Raw genomic sequence first — 13083 nt, forward strand, 5'->3', positions numbered from 1 at the left:
CAGCATTGCCACAAAACAAAAACAAAACAAAATAAAAACCTCCCACACCCCAATTTTGCTGGATGCTGGTGGGTCACACCTGTAATCCTAGCTACTCAAGAGGCTGAGATCTGAGGATCATTGTTGAAAGCCAGTGATTCTTTTTTTTTTTTTTTTGGTCATTGGGGGGTTTGGACTCTGGGCCCGGGCATTGTCCCTAAGCTCTTCAGGTCAAGGCTACTACCCTACCCTTTGAGCCACAGTGCCACTTCCACCTTTCTAGTGGTTAATTGGAGAGAAGAGTCTCAAGGTCTTTAGTGCCTTGGGTTGGCTTTGAACCGAGATCCTCAGATCTCAGTCTCCTGAGTAGCTAGGATTACAGGCATAAGCCACCATGCCTTACTAAGTCCTTGAGATTCTTATCTTCAATTTACTACCAGAAAACCAGAATTGGTACTGTGGCTCAAGTGGTAGAGCGCTAGCCTTGAGTGGAAGGGCTCAGAGACAGTGACCAGCCCCAGAGTTCGAGCCCCACAACCACCAATGAAAGAAAGAAAGAAGAGTTACATGCAAATTATTAACATTTTGAAGTGTCATTTAAATTCTTAGTATTATTTTTTGTAGTGATGTCTTACAAAAATGCTTCCCATCATTAACATTTTTCTGTAGCCATTCTCATGAGTTTGGTTGTCCTTATGCCTTGTGTCGTGACACTACCATTGTCAGTTTTATCTATATCTCTGCATAAATGCAGTGAGGTAAGCAGACTCTGGCTGGCCTTTAACCATCATTTTAAAATTGCTTATCTGGCCCCTCAAGGATATATGAACCATCTCGTAGCACTTGAATGTTTCACTGTTTTTTCCCATTATTATTACTGTTACTGAATTTTATTATATTGGTGGCTTAAAATCTGATATGAGGAAGTAAGTGCTTGAGCTTACTCCCCCCTCATTTTAATATCCTCAAGATATTTTTTTCCAGTGGCCAGAGGCTGAATCCTTTCTCTGACAAGATTATGGGGATTAGATTTAGAGATTTGGTTTGCAATAACACAGTATGTCTTTGGGTCTTATGATGAGACTGGTTAAACTAGTCCATGGTGGATGAGGAATGTCGTGGTGAGATGCAGGATGAAGAGGTGAGGATGTGGCCTGAGAAGGATGGGACCTTTCTGGACATCCATCTCCTTGGGTAACTACATTTCTGGATGGTCATGTTGCCATGGATGGTGAATGGAAGCAGAATGAAGTCTAATAGAAACTCTGCATGTCCTGCAGGAATTCTCCATTTATAGGCACCAGCTTAGTAATGAGGGCGATGAGAGAGTTGGTTTCTAAGTAGAGGGGAGGTTGCTGCCTTTTCTCAGACAGTGTTTGTGGGAAGAACAGTCTTGTTTTGTACATCAGTTTCCTAACACCATGCATCTCCAACACACACATTCACATGAAATTAATACACAACAAACTCCCAAGAAACATCTGCCATTTTCCCTCATGTAAATGTAAGTCGTTGTGTGCATCTACCTGCTTAGCCATGAGTAGAAGTTTATGTATTTCTATGAGGTTTAAAAATGTCTTCGGTGAGGAGGTGCTCTAAGAGGTGGAATCCAGAAAGAAAACTGTCAAATGGGAGTCTAAACACGTATGGCCTTATCTCAGCAAATAGTGAATGGTGACAAGAAGAAGGACCTGGGTTTGGGGAAAGGGTCGAAAAGATTTTTCTTTATTGTCAAAACTCTTTGACTTTGTTATACTTGCATATCTCCAGAAGGGATCGAGAGACATGCCTCAGTTCAAAAAATTCACTGAATAATATATTTATCTATTTCCTAATGGATATTATCTCCTTGTCTTTTCTTTCTGCTATTATGATCCTTGATAATAGCTAACACTTCCCCAGATTTGTGTATCCCAAAATGTATTTTTGTAGAATCTCAATTTAGGGCTAAGAGAAGGGAGTTTAAATTCTGAATAATAGCTAAATAAATCCCTGCTCAAAACTGGCTATATAGATTTTCATGTTCAAATCAGCAATTGGATGAGAATGTTCATTATTTTCCATTTTCTCCTTAGAAATCAATGATGTTTTTAATTTCTGCCAACCTTTGCCAATCCACTGATTGGCAGAAATTTCTCCTGTGTTTACATGAACATTCTCCAAAGTACTGTGGTTTTTGTTGTTGTTCCTTTGTTCTCTCTACTATTCTGTTAGGTTGAGATGAGCACTTCCTATTTCTTCCGCATGATCTGAGCCCTGGTACTGGTCTAGTTTTAAGTGGCAATTAGAACTCAGGTTTATTGTGGTGTTGAAAGCAACTTATTAAAAGATGTCATGCTAATCTTCTCTTTTGTTGAAATTTCTGCTTTATTTTTAAAAGCATATATCTTTTCTCTCAGAAATAACGAACACAGCAAAATCATGGTTAGCTGAAACTTGGATACAAATTTCTAAATGGTTCACAATTGTTCCTTTGAAAATATAGAGTGTTTATGGCATGGTGTGGACATGGGCATTGCTAAATAAATAGTGCATGATGCACTGCATGACCAAAAGAAATGGAAATATAAATTAATGGATAAACTGTAAGTCCATATTTGTTGACAGGCAATTATTGAGTATCCAAAAGAAAAAAATGAATACACAATATGGAGCATTTAAAATTATAAAAAAATTCTAAAAGTATGAAACAGTTCACTTAAATATTGACTACCTCAAGGCAATAGTTTTCCCTTTAGATCATGATTATATAAACAGGAATCTATGAGATAGACACATTTTGTTTCATATCTTTGAAAAAACTGTTTTCAGGTGTCTTTCTGATGAAAAGTTTGAGAAGAAACCACAGAGGCTTGAAATTATAAGCCAAGTTTGACTTTCCTAAAGTTTACCTGATTCTATTTTTGTTTTTGGTGTTTAATTGGAATCAATTATCAATAAAAGTAGGTAAATGTGTAGAGAAAAGAACCTTGTCAATTTTTTTCTTTTTTTGCCAATCCTGGGCTTAAGCTCAGGGTCTGAGCACTGTCCTTTGATTTTTCTCAAGGCTAGACCTCTACCACTTGAGCCTCAGCACCACTTCTGGCTTTTTCTAAGTATGTGGTACCAAAGAATCGAACCCAGGTCTTCGTGCATGCTAGGCAAGCACTCTACCACTAGGCCAAACTCCCGGCCCACCTTGTCAAATTTTTACTCTACATATTTTAAAGGAATTAAAATTTTCCCGTTTAGAAACATCTGTTAAGCTCTAGCTCTAGATCTTCTGCTGACTGATACAAGAATCCTTCTGTTTCAAAAATGGATGGTCTCTGAAATACACCATAATTATTAATAAGGATGTACACATATTTTAATAGTCATGTGATTAAATTCAATGATAAATGTTTTGATTGTAATAAGTTCCGTATGCATGATTACATAAAAGATGGTTGTTCATAGATACAGAATGTTTAATTTAGCTTTCCAGCTAAGTTAGATAGGAAAATGATCTTTCTTGTTTATCTTACAAATCATACCTCAAGTAAAGATAATAGCAAAATACCATAGAGCCAGAGTCCCCAAACTTATACTATTTGCTGAAATATTTATACTAACATTGGGATTAAGCCTTAATTTCAAGATCAAGTCTCACATGGGGTCAAGCGTCCACTTTCTATTTGAATTTTAGGTGGTTAAATAAGCTTGGACTAGCTGTGACCCATCAAGAAACAACGACAAAGGATGAAGGTATGTTTTATTTCATATTTCTGAAAAGTTAACATGCGTAATTTAAAAATAGGATGAAAGAAGTTGAAAAAATTAAAGTCTATGTATAGTCTGAGCCTGATGGAACAGAGTTTGGCATTTAAAGTGATCTAAAATATAGAGACACACATATTCCTACTGATTTACCAACATGAGATGGGGCCTCCTGTGCCAGCCCTGAGGGATTTTTGCACCTCACCCACACATGAAAAGCTGGGGGTTTCACTACTATCTCAGACAAATGCCACTGCACATGTTTTATTACTCCCCTTACTGAATTCTCACTCATAGGCATGAACTTGTCAGAAGCAAGTCGGGTGATTTTCATCCCACCATTTCTTCTCTGATAGTTTTGAACATTTCCACGGGGTATGCTGAAACTATTTTCCCTGAGGCTGTGCGAGGGATCTGGAGGTCACATTGGAACACACACACACTGCATTTGTGTAGTGTAATTCGTGGCTTTCATTGTTCAAAAGCTGCAGGATTCTCCTTCCGTCCAATGATGCCATTACTCCATAATGTGGAGAACAGCAAGAATGTAGGAACCAGAACCAGGCAGTGGATGCCACTGTTGATAAATGCAGACCATGTTAAGACTTGGGGATTAAAGGGAAGGAGTTGTTACATTTTTAAATAACAAATTCATATCATCTTAAATTTAAAATGGAAATGTGCCAAGTTGGTTTAAAACGAGAGTGTAATACAGTAGTGTGAAATTAGTTTCCAACTCATCTTTGTGGTCCTCCTCTGTATAAAATCATTCCCTACTGGGTACAGATGGGGGAGGAGTGGACCAAGCAAGACATGTTATTCTGGCATTGGTCATCTTCCATGCACAGTCTCAAACCCTTCTGCTTCCTCTTCTCTTAGCTCTCAGAGGTCCCCAAGTACCTGGCTCTGCCTAGCACTCCTTAACTTTCTTTGTATACCAGCAATTGTTCATTGTAGTTTGTACTTGACAGTCACTATTGATGTTGTTAACCCTTAGCATATGCCTCACATCTTCGAGGAACTATTTTACTTTCCTTCAGCTGCAATAGGTCTTCTTGTTGTATATTGGATATTCTTTGAGGTCAGGAACCCTGTAGGGCTATACTTGTGTCTCCCTGCTTTTCAGATCCTTTGTACTTCGCTAGATTTGTGTTTTGAAAAACAGGTTGAAATTTCAAGAGCCTGATGGAAGAAAATTTTTGCTGATATGTTATGAAATAACTGAAAGTGTTAATATGCTAAACATTTTCTCTTTTTTTCTTCCTTTCCTTCCTCTCATCCATATTTCCTTCCTTCCTCCCTTCCCTTCCCTTCTCTACCCTCCCCTCCTTTTCCCCTCCCCTCCCCTTTTTTTCCTTCTCTTCCCCTCCCCTCCTCTTATCCTCCCTCCCCTCCCTGTCCCTTCCCCTCCCCTTCCTTCTTTCCTCCCTCCCTCCCTCCTTCCCTCCTTCCTTTCCTTTCCTTTTTCCTTGCCTTTCCTTTTTCTTTTTCCTTTCCTTTTTTCTTTTTCCTTTCCTTTTTCTTTTCCTTTCCTTTTTCCTTGCCTTTCCTTTTTTCTTTTTCCTTTCCTTTTCCCTTTCCTTTTTCCTTTCCTTTCCTTTTTCTTTGCCTTTCCTTTTTCCTTTTCCCTTTCCTTTTCCCTTTCCTTTTTCCTTTCCTTTCCTTTCCTTTCCTTTCCTTTCCTTTCCTTTCCTTTCCTTTCCTTTCCTTTCCTTTCCTTTCCTTTCCCTTCCTTTCCCTTCCTTTCCTTTCCCTTCCTTTCCTTTCCTTCCTTCCTTCCCTTCTTTTTCTTTTGGCTGTAGAGTGTTACAGTGAAAGTGAGCAGGAAGAGTCTGAGCTAGCTGGGGAGACGCCCCCACCGCCTTATGCCTCCCAGCCATCTTCGCCTGTGGTATGTATGGACATGCACAGTCTATGGGCCAGTGCTCACCTGTGTTGACGTCATTCCTTCCAATTATAGAGGGACTGCTTTGATTAATACAATTTTAGATCTATCTAGGTTATGTTTTAGACGAATCCAAATTGCTCTTTGGGACCTACAGTTTTCAGGGTGCTGATTTGGCCCTTCTCCCCAGTGAACCGAGGCAGAGACTCAGTATATATGATGCCTGACTCCCCCTCAGATCCCACTTAGAGGATTCAGGGACAAGTGCAGGGGTTCTAAATGATAGGCTGATGCTAATCTATATGTGCTCATTCTCGGAAAGGATTTAAAGATAGAATTATTTTTGTCAATACTGGGACTTGGCCTCAGGGCCTCAGGCTAGTGATCTACCTATTTGATCCATGCCTCAAGTCCAGGTTTTTTCTGGTTATTCTTTCGATGGGTTTTGGGGACTTTTCTGCCAGGGCTGACTTCTGATCGTGCTCCTGTGGATCTCAGTGTTCTGCATAGCTAGGACTATTAGCATCAGACACCCACTTCTGGCCTCAGAAAGTCTTCAACTTCTTTACCTCGTGTGTATACTACAGCAATGCCCAGGGGAGGGCAAAGTGGAAAATAAATAGTATAAAAAGAAAAGTCAGAAAGATGGGAAGCAAGGAGTGGGGCTAGTTCATTCATGTTCTATTTGGGATTTTTTTTAATTCATTAGGGAGAAATCAAAATTTCATTCTAAGCTTTAGTAATTTAGGTTATTATTTAAAATTATTTCTGTTTTTGTCTTAAATCTACAAAGGGTCAGAAAATTATCATTGCCAATGCGACTTAGATGGTTTTTGTTTTGATTTTTTTTTAAGGTGGTGAAGGTTAGTTGGTTAAATTGTTTGTTTTTTTGTTTTTTTTTTTATTTTCTATTTTTGCCAGTCCTGGGCTTGAGCTCAGGACCTGAGCACTGTCCTTGGACTTTCTCAAGGATAGAGCTCTACCACTTGAGCCTCAAACACCACTTTTGGCTTTTTTCTATGTATGTGGTATCGAGGAACGGAACCCGGGTCTTCATGCATGCTAGGTAAGCACTCTACCACTAGGCCAAACTCCTGGCCCTTGTGTTTGTTTTTGTACATTGGGTTGGGCTCTCTAGATAGAGTCCAGGCTGACTTGTGCTTGAGATCCCCTTTCTTTAACCTCCTGAATGACCCCTCCATTCTGCCTGGTCTATCCTGATAGATTTTACTTATCTTACTTATTTTTTGGAGCAGTGTCGAACTTGTTCCGTATATGTCAGGCGCACACTGTAAACATGCATTCTACCTTTGAGCTATAAACTCAACCAGAGTTGTGGATTATATATTTATTATGTACTAGAATTTACACAAACACTTTGAAGGTATCACCATTTAATCTTCAAATGGCCTTGAGAAGTAGCATTACTTAATTTTATGAATTTTACTAATTACTAATAAGGCTAAACATCTTTACATGTTCACTAGCTACTTGTGTTGTCTCTTTAGCGAAATGTCAGTTAAACATTTTCACATTTATATCTGAGGTCTCTTCTTTTTCTTCTTTCTACTTAATAAGATTTCTTGTTTTATTAGTAGTCTATACCTTACAGTAATATATAGCTATTAGCTAAATATAAGCAAATCTTACTTTCTATTTTAAAAAGTCATTTCATGATTTCTCCTTGTAAGCATCTAGTCTTGATTGTTATGTGTCATATTTACCCATTACTTCTGTGTGGTTCTGAAACCGAAGTTCTTGACCCCAGCCTGAAAGACCACAAATTCCACGAAGCAGGTGTGGCCATTCACATCTCTATGGCAGATCAAAAGCCCCGATGAAGGGTTGAGAAGGAAGATTTGTTACTTGGCAGGCAGAGGAAGCCAGACGTCAGTACCCCTTTAGCCATCTTAGTGATATAAACATGAAGTGAGGCTTTGATAACAAAGAACTGGTAGTAAGAAGAGAAAGGTAAGAGGTAGTCATAATGATTAAATAGTCCTGGTTGATCAATTAATTCAGTCCTTATTTTTTGTAAGTGTTGTGGAGAAGTTGTGAAGTCTGTCATTACTGGTCAGGATAAAGAAGTCCTCACTGGCTGGTAGGTAACCTGTCCTAGGAAAGCTTCATTATTCTGTTGAAATGGCTTCCATCCCTTTTCCTGAAGATACTACACATCATAATGTCCTTTCCTGAATCCAAGGTCATTGAAAAGCGGCTACGGAGAGAATGGTTTGAATAGAAATACCTACAAAATGGAGACAGTTATGTTAAGCCTTCTGCTTTTAGTTAATCTGTGGGGGTCAGCAATAAACAAACAACCCCGCCTCAAAAAAGATTATAAATATCTCTAAGGGCTTGTGTCTTTTTTCTGGTTTAAAATTATTTTCTATCTTAAGATCATGAAGAGGATATTATGTTTATACTTTCTGATTGAGGAATCAGATTCAGGAATGTTAAATGGCACAGTCAGACACGTAGTAATCCAAACACTTGAGGCAAGAATCTCTGTGTTCTGGCTTTATAGGTATTGTTCATTCCATTGTACCAGGGCACTGGTTTATCCAGATATGAAAAGCTCAAGGACACTTGTTTGAATACAAACAAGCAGAAGGGATGGATACCAATAAGACTCATGAGTTGGATGGGCACAATAACTCCTGACTGTAATCCTAGCTACTTGGGAGGTAGAGATTAAAAAAATTATGGTTCAGACACCTGCTCAGCTATGTTCATCTCTGCACTATTCACAATAGGCAGGTGATGGAAACAATCCAGATGCCCTACTGCAGATGAATGGATACAGAAAATGTGGTATATATACACAATGGGATTCTACATAGCCAACAGACAAGATAAAATAATGGCATTTGCAGGGAAGTGGATGACTCTAGAGCGAATCATGTTGAGTGAGACAAGTCAAGACCAAAGGAACAAAAGGCACATGGTATCCTTAATATGTGGCTATTAAATCCAAAGAGTACAAGAGCGAGGACTCAATAACTGCATACCCAAAGCTATGGACATGGTGATGGGAATACAAACATAACTATATAGACATAAAAACCTATGACTCTATAGACATAATGTTTTATTTCATAAATTAATATGTTTCTATGACATACAAACCCTTAGCCTAATTTTGATTAAGTTCTAAATACTAAGTCTCAGTGATTGTAAATAGAGATTCCCTCCTTGAACACTTGTTTATTAAACTTGTCATTTAAAATATGATATATTATCAACGTTAATAAATTCTTTAATTAAAAAAAAACAAAGAAAGAAGGAAAAAAATTATGGTTCAGGATAGCCTGGGCAAAAAGCTTGCCAGATCACATCTCAGTCAATAATAAACTGGTTATGTTGATACATGTAGTTGTTATATCTATAGGTCAGCCCTGGACATACATACCTACAAGATCCTATTTAATAATATATAAAATAACAAGGGACTGGGGACATGGCTCAAGTGTAGCAACATGAGACCTTTAAAATCTCAGTGTTGAAGAAAAATCGAAACAAATAAAAGCTCTTGAGTTTAAGTCATTAAACTAAGTTATTAGTCACATGTTTAAAAATGTCTAAGTTGATCATTTTCTGACAGGCCACTAAAGCTAGCATTTTTCTTAAGCAATATGTTGGAAAACAGTCAAATAAGTGTTGAATAGTTATTTTTTTATTCCTTAGCAACAGAATATGTTCTTTCTGCTCACATATTTGTAGGCAGATTTTGTTTTTGTTTTCTCTTTTTTGCTGAAAAACAGACATCTACACCATTTGGTTAAAATAACATTAAGGCTTTTTATTTAATAAATGAGGTTAAAAATAAATTTTAATAACTTTTACCCAGTGATAATTCTAGCTATAAGCCCATTGTCTAATAAGTAGTTGGCTCTTTGAGAATTGTTTCCTTTGATATGCAAACTTTTAAAACTTTAATATAAATCCATTTTCCAGTTCTTTCTCCTTCTTCCTCTCCTCTTTCCTCTTCTTTCTTCCCCTTCCTCTTCTTGTTCTGTGTGTGTGTGTGTGTATGTGCCAGACCTGAGGTTTGAACTCAGGATCCTTGAACTAGTGTTAGATCACAGCTTTTCTAGACCATTTCCAGCTTTTGTGGTTAATTGGAGATAAGAGTCTCATGGACTCTTTTGCCTCAACTGGCTTCAAACTGAGATTCTCAGATCTCAGCTTCCAGAGGAGATAGGGTTACAGGCGTGAGCCCCTGGTGCCTGACCCTATTTGTCAGTTCTTGCTCTGACTTCCTGAATTATTGGAATCCTTCAGAAAGCCAGAACCTATGATTATAACTTCATGTGCTAGTCCTGCTTCCTTGTAGAAGTCTTTAATTTCGGGTGTAGTGGTGAGGTACTGGATCCATTCTACACTGTTTTGCACAGGCAGAAAAATAGTTTCTTAGTTTCAGTCTTCTCCATGTAGATATCTTGTTATCCCAATACTGTTTGTTTGAAGAAGTTGTCTTTTCTCCAAGCCAAGCATGGCTTTGGCGCCTTTGTCAATAATCAGATGAGTGTAGCTAGATGGGTTTCTTTCTGGTCTTCTATTGTGTTCCATTGGTCCTTTTTTTTTTTATCTGATTTTGTGCAGTACCATAATGTTCTTGTGAGTATGGATGCTCTAGTACAATTTGAAATAAAATACTGTAATATTTCCTGTGTAGCTCTTCTTTTTGCTCAGGATTGTTTTGGCTTAGTGAGAGTCTTTTCTGCTTCCCTATGAAGTTCTGTGAAAGAATGATATTAGAATTTTGATGGGGATTGCTTTGCGTCTTCTTAGGGTAGCCACTTTTCATGGATTATCTTCTTGTGTCTTTTAAATTTCATTCTTCAAAGTTTTATAGTTTGCATTGCAGTGATCTTTCTCTTCCTTAATCTTTCTAGGCTTTTAAATTACTTTGAGGTTATTATGAATGAGATTATTTCCCTGATTTCTATTAGCCCGTTTGTTGTTGAAATATAGGAAAGCCACTGAATTTTGTACATTGATTTTGTGCCCTCAGAATATCTTATCAGTGTTCACACTTTCATGCTTTTCAGAAGTATAATTCATTTATATCCAAGAATGATAAAAAAAAGTCAGCTCAAGCAGAAGAAAGAAGCAATAAGTAAAAATAAACCCTGCAAACAGACTCCTTAGCCAGTAACCAAAGAGGAAATTGAAGATTAAAAGTGGAAGACAGTATCTTTCATCTCAAATCCAGTTTTAATTTTAACTTTATGTGTCTTGTGTATCAAAGGTCACTTAATAAATTCAAAATCCATACTATATAAAGCAATAGAAAAATCTGCGGATGAGTAATTGTGAAGAAAACCATCAGGAACTGTATAAACACCCATATACACATATACATATGTACATATACACATACATATGCATGTACATATATGCACACACACATATATATATGTATACATGCAAGAAAAGAGATAAAAGGAATAGTCACCCTTTCTGCGTAGGCTACAAAAACTGTCTTCATCTCTGTGGCTGAGTGTTGGACTGACTTGGAGACATCCCTGAAAATGCTTGTGCATGCCAGCCTCTTGTTCCAGGGTGAGCCTTTTCAGCTTGCCCTCTACCTTTAGCAGTCATGAAGCATCATGGATGTCTTTTCCTTGTTCCTGCCTTCTGTTCCTGCTGTCATGGTCCAGGCCCTGGTCAGGGTAGCTCTTCCTGAGTTATTGAAGTAGAAAATCTTTGTGTTTCCCTGCCTCTGATCTCTTGCTCCTCTTAAAAACAACCTCCAAGTTGACCTTCCTAAAATACAGTTTTCATACACGGATTCATTGCCTGAAACCTTTCCGTGAATCCTCTTTGCTTCTCTCTTTGATTAGGTATTTTAGTCATTGGGATTTGTTGGCATAGCTGTAACTGTCATGTTACCAATCCCCCTTTGCCACCAGCCCAGGAACTCTCTGCTATTCCCCAGGAATTTTCCACTCTTTCCTGTCACTGCACCTGCAATGAGAACCTTTCTCAATGTGCAGGTGCAATTTACCCCCGACCCTCAGCCTGAATCCATCTTCTAAGTATCATACAAGTCTGCTTCTGGGGTGTGGTTTCCTTCTCGTAAGCTTCTTGGTTTTCTATACCAGAACACTTCTATTTTCTTCAGAACTCCATTTTTTTATGTGATATTTGATTTTTATGCCTTTTTCATGGTGTTGTCCCGAATGGCTTTGTGGTTTAGATATTTGTGAATAATTTATTTGATTATTTACATCTGTAAAATTAGAAGCAGGATCCAATATATATTTTTGTTTATTTACAATGTTTAGAATAAACATTTGTTGGATTGATAGAAGAGCGAGTGGGTGATTATAATGATCTTTTCCACATTCTCCACAAGTCTCTAGCTCTATAAATATTTCTCTATGGGAATTAGAAAGACAATCCTTTACACTTACAAAGTGCTTTCATCTAGCTTTACAAACCATGATGGTATTTTACTCCGGAACAAATCCAAGTTCCAAAGAAGAAAACCTTTCTGCTGTTAATAACATTTGCGAGTTGCTTAAGTTTTATGAAGAATATTGGTTTACCCTGGACATGCTGTCACTTGCTTACAATTCCAGCCCTCAGGAGGCTGAGGCAGAACGATCCTCAGTTGAAGATCAAATATGAGCTATATCATGAGACCCTGTATCATAAGAAAACCAGTCTCTTAGCTTCCATAATAAGCTCCTCTTGATCAACCTGTTGACCAGGCAGCTGATGCATATTTTGTGCAGTTGTTGGGTCACAGGCAGTCTTGAGGATATGGGGATGCTAAGATGAGCTAGAGTGTCCCCTTGCTTAGGTTCTGAGTTGAAGAAGAGGGACAATGAACTGATCATTCAAACACGTGATTGCCGAGACTGAGAAGTACTGTGAAGAAGAGAAAGTGGCTAGGGACTGGAGTGGAGGGAATATTGCGTTGTTTATTCTTGTTAAGGAAGATGGCTTAATTTGAGGTAAATGTAGACAGCTAAGATAAACCATGGGAAAGGCCTGTGAAGAAGGAATCGTAAGCACTTCAGGGGCAGAAAGAAGGTCAATGGACAGAGGACAGGGTAATAGAGACATCCAGGGTATCTAAAGCTCCAGGCAGATGTCTTCAGTGCTAATGGAGACAATGGGTGTTTTACTGCTGGTGATGGGTACTTGCTAGACAATATTTAAGCAGAGGAATGTTACCATCTGTTTTCTACTTTAGATATAGTCTTTGTGTAGGCTCGAGGATGCACCATGAAGGAGGCAGGAAGCCATTAGATCAGGACTGGGAGGTAAAATGATGTCTCCAGTGTCAACTGGATTCAACAGCTTGGAGTGATGGGCCATGTGGCTCTGCTGTCAGTGCATTGTCCAAGGCCAGGAAGAAAGTCAGAGGAAGGAATCTACTACAGAGGCCTTGGGAAAGTAGCTGAGGGGAGAAATACAAGAAAAAAGCAATGCACTGATTTGTTATCATTAATTAAAACTAATAA

At 38.3% G+C, this 13083-nt stretch overlaps 1 protein-coding gene across 5 annotated transcripts in view; it reads left to right on the forward strand.

Annotated features, from left to right (window-relative positions):
* Ipcef1 (interaction protein for cytohesin exchange factors 1) overlaps positions 1-13083 on the forward strand; it is a 48696-nt gene that overhangs the window by 20113 nt on the left and 15500 nt on the right. For all 5 annotated transcript variants that reach the window (XM_090337937.1, XM_090337933.1, XM_090337935.1 and 2 more), the window contains 2 exons: positions 3647-3705; positions 5520-5608. In XM_090337937.1, coding sequence (XP_090194063.1) covers positions 3647-3705; positions 5520-5608 — 148 coding nt within the window. The remainder of the gene's footprint in view (positions 1-3646; positions 3706-5519; positions 5609-13083) is intronic.

This window comes from Megascapheus bottae, chromosome 8 (assembly GCF_031878675.1).
Source record: "Megascapheus bottae isolate mThoBot1 chromosome 8, mThoBot2.hap1, whole genome shotgun sequence".
In the NCBI taxonomy this organism is placed as follows: Eukaryota; Metazoa; Chordata; class Mammalia; order Rodentia; family Geomyidae; genus Megascapheus; species Megascapheus bottae.